The sequence below is a fragment of the Protomyctophum parallelum genome (assembly GCF_964188405.1).
Source record: "Protomyctophum parallelum genome assembly, chromosome: 7".
Taxonomy (NCBI): domain Eukaryota; kingdom Metazoa; phylum Chordata; class Actinopteri; order Myctophiformes; family Myctophidae; genus Protomyctophum; species Protomyctophum parallelum.
In genome coordinates, this window is record NC_139705.1 from 30,909,557 (window position 1) to 30,926,613 (window position 17,057).

At 46.3% G+C, this 17,057-nt stretch overlaps 1 protein-coding gene across 1 annotated transcript; it reads right to left on the reverse strand.

Annotated features, from left to right (window-relative positions):
• Window positions 1-6,156: 6,156 nt before the first annotated feature.
• mmp23ba (matrix metallopeptidase 23ba) lies at window positions 6,157-14,595 on the reverse strand. The gene is made up of 8 exons (XM_083768620.1): window positions 14,280-14,595; window positions 11,476-11,612; window positions 10,725-10,864; window positions 10,002-10,169; window positions 9,352-9,516; window positions 8,804-8,914; window positions 7,562-7,688; window positions 6,157-6,342 (listed from the first exon to the last, which is right to left on the reverse strand). The coding sequence occupies exons 1-8, from the start codon at window positions 14,394-14,396 to the stop codon at window positions 6,168-6,170; spliced, it is 1,140 nt and encodes a 379-aa protein (XP_083624746.1). The 5' UTR covers window positions 14,397-14,595; the 3' UTR covers window positions 6,157-6,167.
• Between the last annotated feature and the right edge of the window lie 2,462 nt (window positions 14,596-17,057).

Sequence of the window (17,057 nt, forward strand, 5' to 3'; positions counted from 1 at the left end):
CGACCAGGGCTAGGGGCCAGTCGTTCCGCTGCACCTGGTTGTCCTTCATCAGGACCAGGTCACCTTCTTGAATGTTAGGCCGGTCGTCCTGCCACTTGCTGCGGCTTTGGAGCGTTGAAAGGTACTCCCGCCTCCATCTGCTCCAGAAGACGTTGGCGAGGTGTTGTACCTGTTTCCACTGTGGTCTGATGATGATGATGCGACCATGAGCGTGTTCTTTTGTCCGCCGCTGTGTAGAGTGAAGCCGCTGTGTAGAGCGAGGCTGCTGTGTAGAGCGAGGCTGCTGTGTAGAGCGAGGCTGCTGTGTAGAGCGAAGCTGCTGTGTAGAGCGAAGCTGCTGTGTAGAGCGAGGCTGCTGTGTAGAGCGAGGCTGCTGTGTAGAGCGAGGCTGCTGTGTAGAGCGAGGCTGCTGTGTAGAGCGAAGCTGCTGTGTAGAGCGAGGCTGCTGTGTAGAGCGAGGCTGCTGTGTAGAGCGAGGCTGCTGTGTAGAGCGAGGCTGCTGTGTAGAGCGAGGCTGCTGTGTAGAGCGAGGCTGCTGTGTAGAGCGAGGCTGCTGTGTAGAGCGAAGCCGCTGTGTAGAGCGAGGCTGCTGTGTAGAGCGAGGCTGCTGTGTAAAGCGAGGCTGCTGTGTAGAGCGAAGCTGCTGTGTAGAGCGAGGCTGCTGTGTAGAACGAGGCTGCTGTGTAGAGCGAGGCTGCTGTGTAGAGCGAGGCTGCTGTGTAGAGCGAGGCTGCTGTGTAGAGCGAGGCTGCTGTGTAGAGCGAGGCTGCTGTGTAGAGCGAAGCTGCTGTGTAGAGCGAGGCCGCTGTGTAGAGCGAGGCCGCTGTGTAGAGCGAGGCCGCTGTGTAGAGCGAGGCTGCTGTGTAGAGCGAAGCTGCTGTGTAGAGCGAGGCTGCTGTGTAGAGCGAGGCTGCTGTGTAGAGCGAGGCTGCTGTGTAGAGCGAGGCTGCTGTGTAGAGCGAGGCTGCTGTGTAGAGCGAGGCTGCTGTGTAGAGCGAGGCTGCTGTGTAGAGCGAAGCCGCTGTGTAGAGCGAGGCTGCTGTGTAGAGCGAGGCTGCTGTGTAAAGCGAGGCTGCTGTGTAGAGCGAAGCTGCTGTGTAGAGCGAGGCTGCTGTGTAGAACGAGGCTGCTGTGTAGAGCGAGGCTGCTGTGTAGAGCGAGGCTGCTGTGTAGAGCGAGGCTGCTGTGTAGAGCGAGGCTGCTGTGTAGAGCGAGGCTGCTGTGTAGAGCGAAGCTGCTGTGTAGAGCGAGGCCGCTGTGTAGAGCGAGGCCGCTGTGTAGAGCGAGGCTGCTGTGGGGTCACTGCCGCCGACATCTGCCACGTTGCACCGTCGTCCATAAACACCTCTTTGTCCATTAACTGTAGGAACAGTCTGTCTTCGATGGAGAGACCCACTTTCTCGTCATCCTTGGTTCTCTCGAAGACGGTGCAGCCTAGACTGTGATCATCGACAACAGACGGGAAAGAAGAGATGCGAGAAGCAGTGTGGGTCTGTGTTTTGGTACTGAACTTTTCCTTGACATGGAGCTGATTTGGGCATGGAGTGAAGAGAGATGGGCGTCCATTTTCTAACACATTAGTGCGGAATGAAGAAACTGCTGCCGATCTGTGGGCTGAGCCCAAACAGACGTCGCCTACAACAACCCACCCCAGGTCTAATCTTTGGGCGTAGGGGGCATTGTGAGGGCCGTTGCGTAGCTCTCGCACTTTGTGCACCTGAAGGACATCACGCCCCAGAAGGAGGAGAATCTGGGCTTCTGGATCCAGGTGTGGGATTCTGTGTGCAATCGATTTTAAGTGAGTGTGATGTTGCGCTGCCTCTGGAGTTGGAATCTCAGAACGGTCGTCCGGCATGTGATTACACTCAATGAGTGTGGGAAGCTTCACACTCACCTCTCCATCCAAGGATTCCACAGTGAACCCTGTAGCTCTTCTCCCGGATGTCTCCGTGATTCCAGAGCATGTGCGAAGAGTGTATGGAGAGTCTGACCCAGTGAGTTCAAAGAGATCAAAGAATTCTGACCTGGCCATTGACCTATTGCTCTGGTCATCCAGAATAACGTACGCCTTCGCTGCTTTGTCTGGGTGAGCTTTTGGGTAAACCTTTACCAGGCAAATCTTGGAACATGACCTGGGGCTCTGGCCTCCGCTGCAAACTTCGGTGCATTTTGAGGTGACTGACAGCTGACTTGACTCACCTTCATCCTCCCCGCCATGCTCTGCAGTGGCGGCTGTGCTCCAAGGGGGTGGCCCAGGATGAAGTGCTGCCACATGTCTGTCGCTGTCGCATTCCATGCATTTCACCTCTGCTTTGCAGTCTTTAGCCAGGTGTGTAGTAGAGGCACAACACTTAAAGCAGACACCATTCTCCTTCAAATACTTGGTACGGTCTCCATGTGCCATGTTTCGGAAACTCCTACATTTCTTCAGAGGGTGGGGCTTCTTGTGTATGGGGCATTGTCTATTTATGTCTCCGGGTGCTGCTTCACCCAGTGGCCGAGGAGCAGAGTCGTTTGTAGCAACTTCTGTCTTGTGAATGGACACATGACCATTTACATTTCCTGATGATTTCACTGCTTCTGGCCTTGATGAACCTGTAGAGCTGCTTGGACCTGCAGAGGCACTTGAGAGGGTGAAACTAGGGTCGTTTCTTCTGCGTGCCTCGCTGCAGACAAAGTTAGTGAAATATGCAAATGGAGGAAATTGGACACGGTGCATCTCCTTATACTGTGAGCCTTGGCTCATCCACTTGTCCTGAAGATTGTAGGGCAATTTCTCAACGATGGGTTGGATGCCCCTGGCAGAGTCCAGAACTGCAAGTCCTGTCAGGTAGCCATCCCTTTTGGCAGAATTCAGCTCCATCAGTAAATCTCCCAGTTCCCTGAGCTTCTGAGGATCCTTTTGATTGATTTTAGGCATCTTCTCCAACCTATCAAAGAGGGCCCTTTCAATGACTTCAGATGCGCCATAACACTCTTCAAGACGATCCCAGGCCATTTCGAGTCCAGCTGCAGCGTCGTTGACATGCACAGCACGGATCCTCATGACTTGTTCAGAAGATTGGTTTCCCAGCCATTTAGTTAAAAGATCAAGCTCCTCACTCGCTGTCAAGTTCAGTCCTCCTGTGGCGTTCGTGAATGAGGACTTCCACGCCCAAAAGTTATCTGGGCGATCATTGAACTTGATGAGCCCTGTGTTCACAAGCTCACGACGTACCAAGTACCTTGCCATGTCACTCATTCCAGACCTATCCACTGGTGCGGTAGGGAAGTCATGTGAATTAGGAGGTGGGGTCCGAGCAGCAGATGGATGATTTTGAGTGTATATGAAACCTCTAGACTGCTGTACATCCTTGGGTGTGTGATATGTGTGATGTGAGGCGCGAGGACCAGGTAAGGTGGGCGTTGCAAACGAGGGACGGCCTGCATGCCGCCCCACATCTGGGTGGGTGTTGCTCGCGGTTGCCTGTTGGTGAACTGCGGGTGTTGGCGCGCTCAGCCGCTGTGCCGCACCATCACCATGGCTGTTGCCGTCCCGTTCAGCTCTGGAGTCGTCATGCTGTCTCCGTCTGTTTGGAGATGTGGAGTCTACAATGGGATTAATGAAAGCTAGTGATGGTGTATAAGGTTGGAGCTGCGGGGGTTCCTCCTCACCAGGAGACTGAGGATGTTCTGTGTGACTGGGAGGTTGCTGAGAGTGACGCTGGACATATGCTTGCGTACGTTCTATGGCAATTTGCGTTGTGTCCTCCATGTCTCTCTTGCTGCCTTCTACACTTTCAGAATCCACTAACGCCTCTAGAACCTCAGCCTCTGCTTCAGCTGCTGCAGCGTCTCGTTCCAACTGTAATGAAGATAACTCAGCAGCTATACGAGCCTCTTTCATTGTCATTTCAGCTCCTAGAACCTTCAAATCCTTCTCTCTCTGAGAGAAGGCAACACGCACTTTGGCAGCCTCAGCCTTAGCTCGTGCCTTGGCGGCTGCTGCACTGGCAGTGGAAGATTTGCTTCCTTTGGAAGAGGAGCGCTTACTAGCCTGGGAAGGTGTGCGTTCCTTGACTGCGTCTCCTGCAGTCGACATGGTGAATGTCTCTCGGGGGAGGTTGTTAGACGGTGTAGGTCAGAGTGATGCTGTAGTATCCTGTTTGTCTTTGTAGTCGTGCCCGCCGGGAAGACGTCTTTTTACTGTTCTGTTCTCACTGAGGTATGATGTTCACAGATAAACAGACAGCTAACAGTTGGCTCGAAGAGACGGTCGGAGGCAGTGTAACGTTTGAAGGGTTTTTTACTTCTCCAAAAGCAATCAAGCCAAAATTGTAAAACTGAAACATAAAGAAAGCACTAATTAAATGCCTATTTATATAATCCAATGAAATAATAAACAACATGAAAAACATACAATGTCTACAAGCATTAAGTGTATTTCACTGTAACTCATGTTTTAAGTGACATGAAATGACTGTACTGTAGGCTATAATGTAAATGGCTTGTAGATAAATGTAAATAGTTTTAACCCATTTTTTATAACACATTACTGAAATATGAATTGGAGTTGTGAACTAATTATGAATTATGAACTGAACCAAGAAATTACAGCATGAGGAATAGCTGTATCATAAAATCATGAATTGCTGTAACCATATATGAAATCACAAAAAGTCAGAAAGGCTCACAAATGCTGAATAAAGCTAATGAAATTGACCAAGCAGCGATATCGTCACTGTATATCAAATCAATGCACTGAAACTACTACTACTAGCATTAGCTTAGCAACAACCTACCCAAACAAACCCAACTTGCAAAGAATAAATTAAGATAAACCAAAAGGCTACAAAATCGCCAAACATGTCAGAAAAGGTTGCAATCATGTTACTTACAGACGATTCTTTCAAGACATGAACACAAAGTTAGGTTAGGAATAGAGCAGCAGTTGCAAAGACCGCAGGGTCTGACGTTTAGCTTCAGAATGGACAGTTTGCATTGAAATACACATTTAACCAACGTCCACCAGAGGGCACAAAAACGCAAAAAATAGAGGCACAGTTCTGAACGGAACATGACAGTGTGTGTCAGACAGTGGAGGGTGGGTGGGTTAAAGGAATGAAAACACCACAAAAAAGAAAATATGTGCCCTTGTGAATGAGGTCCCCTTTTGACTATGTTCTATATGCACACATAATTACTCTTCCTACAGGCCACTTCCCTACTTCACAGGTGTTAACGATGATACTAATTAAGGCTGTTCCATTTAGTGTACAGTGGTTCTCAAACATGGACCCCCATAACTCTGAGAGTGTACCATTTGTACACTCTCAGAGTTAGACCTGTACAGGGGTAAACGTGTGTCGGGGACTAGACGTCTCTCTCTCACTCTTGTGTGCACACGCGTGTGTGTGTGTGTGTGTGTGTGTGCATGCACTGTTCTTTTGGGCATGTGGAGGCACAGCGCAGACAGCAGCACAAAATTAATCCGATCTCAGTTTACAAGTTTATCGATATGAAGAAAGTTCCCACTTCCTCTCAGCAGTGACAACACTCCATGTTTACGCACAGACGGACTGAATATTCTGTACACTACAGTAGCAATTGATTAATGTAGTCTCCTACTCTCCTTATTTGCCCACATCTATCCACGGTTAAACGGGACATCTTTGCGCTGCGTAAAATGAATATCCCTTCTCCGTCTCCAACTGTGTTTAGCTTCATTTCCTTTATTTGCTGCGGATTGCATTCCCACCTACACCGAATCGAAATCAAATGCGATTGGAAGTGAAACGAAACCCCTGTTTTTTGGCGGAGTAGAATGCGGTTCTTTGATGCGCATTAGGATTCGAATGAGGCACACCTGCCAAACGAAGCGCACTTTCCAACAATATGCAGCAGGATTCGTTTTAATCACAGTAAAGCTTTACTTGGCAACCTTTGAGACCCACTGGTGGTGTTTCCAGTGAGCCAACGTGCACAATGAGTGACTGTTTGACCGGAATGGAACAGCTCCTTCATTAGTATCATCTTTAACACCTGTGAAGGAAGTAGGGAAGTGGCGTGTATGCATATATAATAGCCCTTTGTGTATGTGTGAGCGTCTCTCTCTCCCTGTTTTGTCCTTTGTGATAACCCAGTGCATCTGTGCTGCAGGGTGCTACGCGCAGTGTGGGCTTTTTTTTTCAGAAGCGCACTCGCACCCTCCAGGAGTAGTTGGTGAGAACCTTGTTCTTTTTCTTCACGATACAGGTGTAGGTGCCCTCGTTGATGGCGTTGGCCACGATGCTGATGTGGTTGTCCTTCAGCGAGATGTACCCGAGATGGGAGTACTCCAGCAGCTCTCCGTCCTTGTACCAGCTGAGGAGGGGGGGGGGGGGGGGGGGGGTCATACAGGGAAGGGACCCCAATAAGAGAAGATTTTGACGCAGTAATTCTCCGTAAAACCGTAAAATGTCAAGGATCCCCAGTTTGACATGCATATTAGTCTACAGACCCACATTTAATGGCATTTACAGACCCATAAGGGTTCATTTGGTTCCAAACTAATTTAGCTGGTGACCCCCTAGAACTCCCTCAAGGACCCCTGGGGGTCCTCGGACCCCACTTTGGGAACCCCTGGGTTAAACACTTTCAACCTGTTATTATAGGTAACATTTTCCAAAATGGCAAAAGTAGCAGATCAACGAGTCGCCATGGGCCGCTGATCTGTGGATTTCCGCTGTGAGACACCATCTTACGGCAATGTATAAAATGCGACTTAAGGGACCAGTTCACCACTTCTCAACCCCTCTTCATAGAATTGGTCCCCACCAATGTTAATGATAAAATACCACCATTCTTTTCTACTCAGTCTGTCTCTCATAGGAGGACCGTGGGCAGTTCAGAAACCCGTCTTCCAGTGACAACATCGTTGGGCAAGATGTTATTTTTTTATATTTAGATTTGCATTATCGTGAGGACGATGGCTTCCATTTTCAAATTGCAACTTTTCAGGAATAGAAAGTCTGCAGTTTCTATTGGCTTGGATTCCCCATCGATGATGTCACTGGAAGACAGGTTTCTGAACTGCCCACAGCCCTCCTATGAGAGACAGACTGAGTAGGAAAAAATGGTGCTATTTTATCATGATCATCACATACTTAGTGAGGACCAATTATATGAAGATTAAATATGCTCCGATCGATCGACCACCAATCGTCATCGGCTGATATTGACTCGGAACTGTGATCAATTTACCTGATCTTTATACCATTTAAGTGATATAAAAGTCAATCGGATGTATAATATCGTTTTGCATCTTTGTGACAGGCCTAAACATTCTCTCCTTCCTCCCCACACAGGAACAGTTTTGATATGGGTTTTGACATCTAATAATTTTGGAAATATTAAAATATTCCCCTTACGCACAAGATTGGCATCGGTTTTGGCCGATCGAGAGAAAAACAATCAGTGATCGGGATTAGTCCCAAAGAAACCTGATCGGAGCGCCTAAGTTGAAAAGTGGTGAAGTGGTCCATTAAGTGGACAAATTAAATCAGAACGGTCAGGTAAAGGCATGTGATGTGATGGAACTCACTATATTTTGCCTTTCTTTGACGCTATTTTCTTCCCACAGCGGAACGTGAGCTTCTTGCCCTCAGCCACCAGCTTGTGTTTGGTCCGCGGGGCAGCGGGCGTGGGCGCCACGGTGGGGAAGGGGAATTCTAAAAAGCGAGGACAAAGGAGGTAAAATATTGAGTAATTCCGCCAGACCACACACGAGTCCTACTCCTTTGTCATTGTCATGTTTTTTCTGTTTTTTTTCAGAGATGTTTGTTTGTTGGGTTGATCTTTTTTTTTCTTTCAGAACTGTCACCATAACTTTTCCACAACATACTTTTGATGACCTGCAATTAATATTGCATACAAACGGTCAACATTCCTGTACATCCCCCACTCTCCCAACCTTAGACCTTCTGGTGTTGTGGGTTGTCTTATCTCAGTGTTAGCTGTCTGATTTCTGAGGAAGCGCCACAGGCACGGTCTCGCGGTCAGCTGAAAAGTGTACTCGAAAATAGAGGGGGAGACAAAAAAAACAGTCGCTCTCGTTAATGCAGCAAAAATCCAATTTGACCTTCTGCGTCTCTAACCCTCAAGCCACAGTCTGAAATTCCAGCGGTTTGGAGTCACTCAGGAATTTTTCCACAGCCGAACAACGTCTCCCAATCAGCAATGAGGAACAGATTACCCGGAGCCAGGAATCATATCGTCTCGCCTCTATCCACAGTTCCACACTGTCCCTTGTTACAGACCAAGGGGGGAGAAAAAAAACGGAGAAACCCACAACAATCGTATGTGCTGTGATGGTTTAGGAGGAGCCATTTCCTGTTGTGCAACCAGAGACCTCAGGACTGATGTATTTTTAATGCAAGTCTATGAAAGGAGTACAGCTGTTGAGTGCTGCCACAGACTCGCTAATTTATTGAATGGCTGCTGTTAATGCGTTAAGCAGCGTACGTCCAGGTGCAAAGCGCAGACAGGTTGCAGCAGTTGCGTTTTGTTGTGTTCCGTGCCTTAACACAAATTGCCTCTCTGCGGACGCCGGAGATTTCGGAGCCTAAATAACTCTTCCTGAATTAGTTTTCCCCCAGTGGCAAGTGCTGCTAATCGGTTTCTAGAATCATATGTTTGAAAAGCCCCCATCACGGCTCCACATGGCTGGACCTGCTGGCTCCCGTTGCTCTGTTGGCAAACGGTTCACACACACACAGCGGCTCCCCGGCAGCAGACGATGGAGCGTAATCTTTTTTTCCTCTGGACTACTACTGCTGCGTCTTACCGTAACAAAAGTCACAGCTGGAGGGGCAGTGCTTCTGCATGAGCTTGCGCTTGCTGTCGCAATAGCCTTTCCTCGCCCAGGCGGGACAGATAAATAAACGGTCCAAACATCCTGTAGGAGAGGAGAGAGAGAGAATACGGAGCAAAGAAGGAGGGAGGGATGAGAGAGGGATCAGAGAGGTAGCTTTCGACTCCGGCGCTGCGCGGAAATTTAGACGGATAATCTGCTCTTACTAATGAGAATGACTCAACAACACACGTACTAATGATGACTCAGTGTCTAGTATATTCAATAACGCCACGTTGGCTTTCAGAAGCAACTTGGAACCGATGCCAGACCTACCGCGTGTTCTCCATCCAACGTTCCTAATCTAGGTTGTTTGGATTCCAAATGAGTCACGGCGGTTTTATACAGTACTCACAATGTTCTAAGTCTAAGAATAGGTGTTAATGCAGACTGCATTCTAGGGTGAGAGAAAGAAAATCATGCAGAAACTAATTTACATCCGAGAGATGAGCGTCTCTCTCGCTTTGGAATTCTTGACATACCATAGAGTCGGTGCAAGCCCCACACTTCGTCCTGTGAGATTATCTTGCGCCCTGTCAAAGTTGCATTCAGGTGCATTATAGCGTTGGGGTTCAGAGAGTGCATGAGTCCCAGAACGTGACCGATCTCATGTGCTGCCACGTGGACCAGGTCAGTCAGCCAAACTCCTGCACAAAGATGCCATCGATTACTTTGCATGTTGGACACTGTGCCCCTCTCTCACAAACACCCTTTTTTGCTAGCCTGGCGCGGCCAGACTCATAGCGAGGATTCACTGACGCTTCCTCCCAGGAAGCGTCGCGCCAGGCCACTTTTTTGCAAGACTGTGTTCACAAGTCAAGTGTATTTCGTGTCAGTTAACATAATTTTTTTTTTTAAGCAAGGCTTTTGCACACCTACAGGCGACAGGTGCGTAGGAGAAGGTACGGTGCCCAACAATAAAAAAGGAAAAAACACCCGCACAATGTCTTCAAATGCAGTGACCAACTTTTAATGGGGAAACAGCAACGTTTGCTTTATGAAGATAGCCTGATGAAGGCCGCATAGGCCGAAACGTTGCTGTTTCCCTATTAAAAGTTGGTTCACTGCATTTAAAGACAGTGTGCGGGTGTCAGTAAACATGAAACAGAAAGATTGACGCAAAGGTACAGACCTTTCTTCCAGCTGAAACGCATGTTTCCCAGAACCCAGTACTCATGGTCATCAAAGTGGATCTCCCCCGTTGGGGGAAAGAAGGCGTGGGCCAGCTCTCCAGTGATGCCGTCGAAACAGTGGTGCAGGTAGGACTGCAGACAGTCTGTGTGGTTGATGGGATAGAAGCCTGCGCCAGGAGCGAATTGAGAGAGAGAGAGACGGGGAGAAGGACAGGCATGTATATCTCAGAGCCAAGAAGGGAAATCCTCACTCCAGCCATTCTGTTTTGCATACAGTACAACTGGGACATGATGAATTATGGAACAAAACGTGTTCAACAAACCCCACACACAGGATGGATGACAACCATTTTTCTCACTTGCACTGAGAATTCACGCAGCAACACGAATCCCAGACCCTGGGGCCGTATCCCAACGGGACGGACAAGGCTTGATTTACTTACTTACTACAACATGGTCAGACATGCGTGAAAGATATTCAGCTTTTTTTATTTTTTTATTTTATGAAACACACATCAAATTAGCCATAGATAGTGTAAAGATACTAAAAGTAAAAAAAGGGGGGGGGGGAGCCAAATAAAAGTGTTGACAGGTTTGGCGTTACACCAGCGGGTCGCCTTGCCTATGAACACAGAGAGAAAAGCAAGTAATGACAAGAGCAGAAGGCCCAGAACTATGCACCGGGGAACATCTGTTTGTGACAGAACATGCCGTGTGCCCACCTATCTTAATGTCGGCGTCTTGGTCAGCTGGCACCTCCCTGAAGCTGAAAGGTGATACATCGCTCCACATGCTGAACGCTTTGGCGATACCCTTGCGCGTGTCACTGGCATTCATCAAGTTTGTCGGAAAAGAGAGAAGCCTGTGTAGAAAGGAGAGCGTCAATCGAGTATATATTACAACCATTTATCTCCAGAAAGAAAAACAATGGATAATAATAATCAGACAGGCCCTAGATTAGAAGCAAGAGGGATCCCCACCAATGTTCTGATATACTGTTAACCTCAGCATTAATAATCTATGATCGCACTACACTCCCTTTATCTCCCAAGCTTTTCCTCACATGTGTGCTGTGTATTCCCTGTCACTGCTAAGATGTACAGTTGGTCACACGTGGGTGAGGAGTTTCATCAGGACTTGATGCATGAGTAGGAACACACTATTCCTCCCAGTTCCTCTCCCTGTTGAACAGGCACACTGACCCAGCTGTAGGCGTCACTAATGCAGTGCAAGAGATCACCCTCCCCAATCAGCTTCCCTGCCTGCAAACACGGGCAATTGTGTTTCGTTGGCGTCTCCGTTCTAGCCGTATGCATCCCTTAGTCTCCACGTTGGTGGCTAGAAACCTTACTCCTGCACCAACATTTTACGGTACTATATACATGTTGCCTTGTTGCTTTAGATCAATTTTGGTGCCGTTAGTCTGACTCTAGGATGAGGATTTGACATAAAATGGACAGGCAATCTTTGTACTTGTATGTGAGCTTGAACTTGTCCCATTTGAGTTGCTCCGGGGTGAGGGTGTAGCGCTTGTTCCTGGAGAGATGGAGCACTTGTGAGCGGGCGTCTTTCCGGATCCCAATGAGCAACACACTGGTGTGAGCTTCTTCCTTGGACAAATAAAAATCTTTGATTAACCACCTGACACACGATCCAAGCGTCTTGCTGGCCACCACAGGAAAAGAACAGTCAGGAGAGGCACGCGACTGGACACAGACAGTATTGTTCAGTTGGTGGTGAAAGAGCTCCTTTATGGGCTGAACTAAACTAGACTGAACCTTAAGGGCCCTGCTTGGGTTTCGTTCTGAAGACAATACACTCTGGCACTGTGATTTTAGCTGTAATTAGCTTCAAACAAAAGCAATATGGTATACCGGTAATGTTGAATTGCCACATTTTAGACGCTTTGAGAGATTTTGACATGTCTCGTGAACATCAAGGTCTGCTATGATTTTACTGTTACTACTGCACATAACTCTGCTGTTATTTCAGCGCCTTGCATGTGAATGTTACGTATTACATTTTCATGCAAGAGCATTCCATCTCATGGAAAAAGGAAGCGGTCAGCAGTAAAAAGCGCTTTCCAAACGTTAAGTATGATACATTTTGCAGATAGATTGTGTCTGATGTCCCTTCGGGGAGGGGCAAAAAAAGACTCCCCAAATAATAACACCTGGGTTCTATTCTCGTTTTACAGCTTTGAAAGTCTGAATATGGGTAGTTTTTAGTTTTAGTGCTATCGTAAATATGCTGTGACTGGGCAAGTTAAACTGTAGGTCGGTTTGGTTTGGCTGCAATATACCGTAATATCACTTGTCCCAGTTGATTCTTTTTATTTTATTTATGGAAAAATAACTGATAAATGCACGAGTTCACCGACTTCAAACTGAAGTGTGATTCTGACCTTGGAGGATTCCAAACAGAAATACTCACAAAATACATTGTATAAAGTAATAATGACCTGTTTTTGTTATACATTTTATTTTTTGCCAAGAGAGTTAAGGTTCCTCGGTTCCTGATAACAGAGCCAAGGAGGTGCACATTAAGCCAGACGTTTATTACTCCTGAAACTGGAGAAGGCATTCTGTGCTCCTTCAACTACACGAAAGCTGCCCATGTACCCTAAATCTTAATTCTTTGAAGGTATTCATGTTGTTTTAAGCTTCTACCTTTGGCACACACAATGCTTCTGCAGTTTCTTGTTTGGCAAACGTCGAAAAGAAGGAAGAATATCAAGTCTACCCCCCATTCACTCTACATCTAACCCCAGGATTAATTTGCCCACATAACCATTTACCTCCTGCAATCACCAAACGGAACAAGGCAGATGTGGACTAAAGACTAATCTACACTTGGGTTCCATTTGAACACTGAGTTAAATTGACACTCTGGAATTTACTTCGTAGCCTTGCAGAGCCATGAGGCCCATAGGGCAGGAGCCTATCTCCTGTTTCTGTAGCGTGAGGCAGCTTGATGTACAAGTACACCCCCTGGACATGACGCTAGTATGTTGCATGGACTTCCCCCAATCCAACCCTTGAGGCTGATGCCAAGCAGGGAGGCACTGGGTCCCATTTTGTAGTCTTTGGTATGACCCGGCTGGGGATTAAACCCCAGCCTCCCAGTCCCAGGGTGGACACTCAACCACAAGGCCACTGATCTGGTAATTTAATACTTTGTATTGGTGATGAGTAACGATGGAATTTTTGCTCTACTAACTGTATAGTTCAATATTTTATACAATAGCCTAATTGAATTCCCAAAAGCCAAAAGGACTTATCCTCAGTGTTGCTGAGTGAGTCTGTAAGATCAGAATGCAATTAAAACATTGTTTCTGGTGACTTTGTTTTAAAGAGACGTGATGGCATGCAAAACTGTAGAAGTCACAAAGTATAGTAAAGTAATATCATATGTTTCCACTTTTACATTTATTGGAACTCTTACACAAGGTTGGATGATACAGTATGCCACATATTGTTTTAAATGCATAACATAAAACTAGTGTTCATTGTTTTGCAAAACAATTGCCATGGGGGAACAGATGCAGTGCCCATCTGTGTCACCTGCGGATGTTTATAATAATATATATAATAGGAAATGAAACCTAGACAACGCCTGCATGGATAATAAGGGATGTCTGGCCCTGAAGGGTCTGGTCCTCATCTGTGTTATCTTGCACAATCCTCTTATTTGTAACTCTGAGAGCACATACTCGCTGAGTTAAATAAATAAACACATTTTACTGTTTATGTGGCTATAAAGCATGGAAAGATATATGTTGTCCCATCTTGTTGGTTTGCATTTGAGATGGAAACACGGGCTCTGCTTGTTCAGATAGGCTAATCTCCATTCACATTTCATTTAAATGAAAGTGCAGGTGCAAGGTAGCCTACAAGTGTAAGGTTTAAACTTTAAGAATAACCACTCAATCTCCAACACATGTCTTTCTTGAGCCTACTTTACCTGGCTGTTATGTGTGCGCGCGTGCGTGTGCGTGTGTGACTGTGTCTCAAAAGAAAAGACAAACCATGCATCCCATTAACTTCCCAAGCCCTTTGTTAATAACATCAAGTTGGGATTTTTATTTAAATGTTTAATAACAGTTGCTTTCGAAGTTTCGATCCATACGTCTTCTATTTCGTTGCCTGTAGATAAATGCATTGATTCTGTTCTAGTGTGGAACATAATTAATTGTGATCATATTATCGCACTGTAGCCTAGACAAACAATAAAACAGACAATTGCAACCCCCACTCCACACAGTGGTCAAACCATACCTCCAGCCTCCAGGTAGGGAACGCTCCCGCGAACAGAACGCCGCCGACTAGCACCATTATGAGTCCGAGGAGAACTCTCGGTAAACTTCTGACAGTCTGGTGCATGGTTGCGATCATATCATCACCCTCCAGAAAACAAAAAGCAATCCCTCAACGAAGACTACAGATGTACCATCTATTCCCGTGGTGGACATCAATATTCGTCCATTGTATATGCTTTAAAAATATATATATATATATATATACTGCAGTATAGTTGTGATAAATAGAGCCAGCAGCAGCGCAGTCCAGCCTGCGGACTGGGTTCAGACTTCAGAGTCAGACGTCTCGTCTGGCAGCTCTGTTCGCCCCTCGGCCGCCAGGGGCGCTGTTCCGCACCGTCTGCCATGTGCGGGTTTCACATTACTTCAGACGGGGCAGCATGGGGTCAGTCATAGAAAGCAAAGGAAGTCTATGAAAAAAATATGGCACGACTTCTGTGTTTCTAATAAAATCTCAGCTTACTTAAAAAAAAAAAAGCTTTGCGGAGTTATTGGAATGAGTTATTGTAGAAGTTTCATATAGGCCTGTATTGCATAATCATGAATTAGGCTATTGTATTTATTTTATATCCAACTTTGTAGCTCTGCTATAGTGCTGAATGTGTTAATTTGAGAATACATTATCTAATAGGCCTGCCTAGCTTATAGTTATTTGTTGCTTTTGAGTGGTGCAACCACTCCATTGCACAGCTGGGTCCGTGTATTTTACGGCCATTTGAATTCTAATTTCGTATTTGACAAACAGTAGGCCTATTCAGAATACGGTTTGGTGTTCTGAAAACTGTTTGTCAAATATATAAATGGTAAATTAAAACATAGAATAGCCTATGGTTCGTTTTCTGAATACTGTTTAGAAATTGTTCATTAAAAACTTAGAAATAGGTATTTAAAACGAAAATACCAGGAGGATAGGAGAGTGTGTGATGTTTGGCAAAATGTTTAGGAGTAATTTAAACATGTTTGTTTGTGTGTGTGTGTGTGTGTGTGTGTGTGTGTGTGTGTGTGTGTGTGTGTGTGTGTGAGAGAGAGAGAGAGACGCAAATTGGCCTGTTGTAGCGCCACAATGAGGCTGATTTGAAAACTGTCAAGTGGCATTTCTTCCTCAGCCTAGTGGGAATAGGCATGCACGGCTTGGGAAGCTGTGGATATGCACGGCTTGGGATCCGTGGATATGCACGGCTCGGTAAGCCGTGTACCGTGGATATGCACGGCTTGGGATACACTGCCATGTCTTCCTTCTCAGAATGCATTTCTTTCATGTGGATTCCAAGAACTGTACTGAACTGACTGTTGAACTAAGAAGAGAATTAGAGAAACACTGAGGAAACAAGGCAGGTGTTTTGTAATGTCTGTTAGGCAGGCATGTCGCGCGTAATTGTAGAACGCAGGGCATTCACTGTGAAGAGTGCGGGCGCAGACACCACAAAACAGTTTGCAATCAAACAGCCAGTCAAGAGTCAATATACAGCGCATGATAGACGCGCCGACCACGGCAACGACAGACAGGCTGACCACAGTGTTGCAGATGCAGTTAGTAGCAAGCAACTCTGACAATAGTAGCCTACAGTATTACAGCTACCATTTGGAGATGCACCAACGCAAAGCCAAGTAGCCAGGTGCCTATTAGATGGGGGGTAGCACCCGCAGTTTCATTAAAGAGGATATTTCCAGAGCACTTAACCTGCCAGTTATAGGTAAAGAAACGTTGAATATGTATGTGTTTGGTTCCAAAACACCCCAGAGAATTACCTGCAGGAAAGTGAAGGCAGCTCGTTTGAGAAATATTAAGAACAATCAAAGCATTGATTGATGACGTCCATTTATTGGAAGCACCCAAGTTGAGCTCTTCTATGATTAAAGCGCCAAAACGGAAAGATAAGGAGGGACTCACCACGCTAACTGAAGTTGTGGACATTGAAGTGATGTGCATCAGCGTCGGAGAGGAACAGGCACTGTCAGATCAGTTACGCAACTTTTGGGAAATCGAATCCCTTGGAATCCACATGAAAGAAATGCATTCTGAGAAGGAAGACATGGCAGCATATCCACGGCTACTCTATAATCCACGGCTTCCCAGGCCGTGCATATCCACGGCTTCCCCACTGGATGCAGCCTTGCATGCAGCCATATTCCCACTATAGAGCGGCGCAGTCCCTCCCCCTTTCAGAACAACGAACGGCCCAGGAAATGAAATGCAATGCATTCTGACCATAGGATTTTCTTTAAGTATTTATTTAAAGACGGTTACGCCGCGGACAAAGCCAACTCGGATCGTGACAAATCATGACAATGAACACAATATTTTGGGCCGATCAAATCATTAGAAAGAAGAAAATAAAGGCAGGAGACAACACTATTTGTTTCGTTTTTCTTCTTATAAATGATTTGATCGGCCCAAAACATTGTGTTTATTGTCATGATTTGTCACGATCCGAGTTGGCTTTTTCCGCGGCGTAACCGTCTTTAAATAAATACTTAAAGAAAATCCTATGGTCAGAATGCATTGCATTCCATTTCCTGGGCCGTTCGTTGTTCTGAAAGGGGGAGGGACTGCGCCGCTCTATAGGCTGAGGAAGAAATGCCACTTGACAGTTTTCAAATAATCAGCCTCATGGTGGCGCTACAACAGGCCAAGTTGCGTCTCACACACACACACACACACACACACACACACACACACACACACACACACACACACACACACACACCCTTGAATTAAATGAAAATAGACAATATA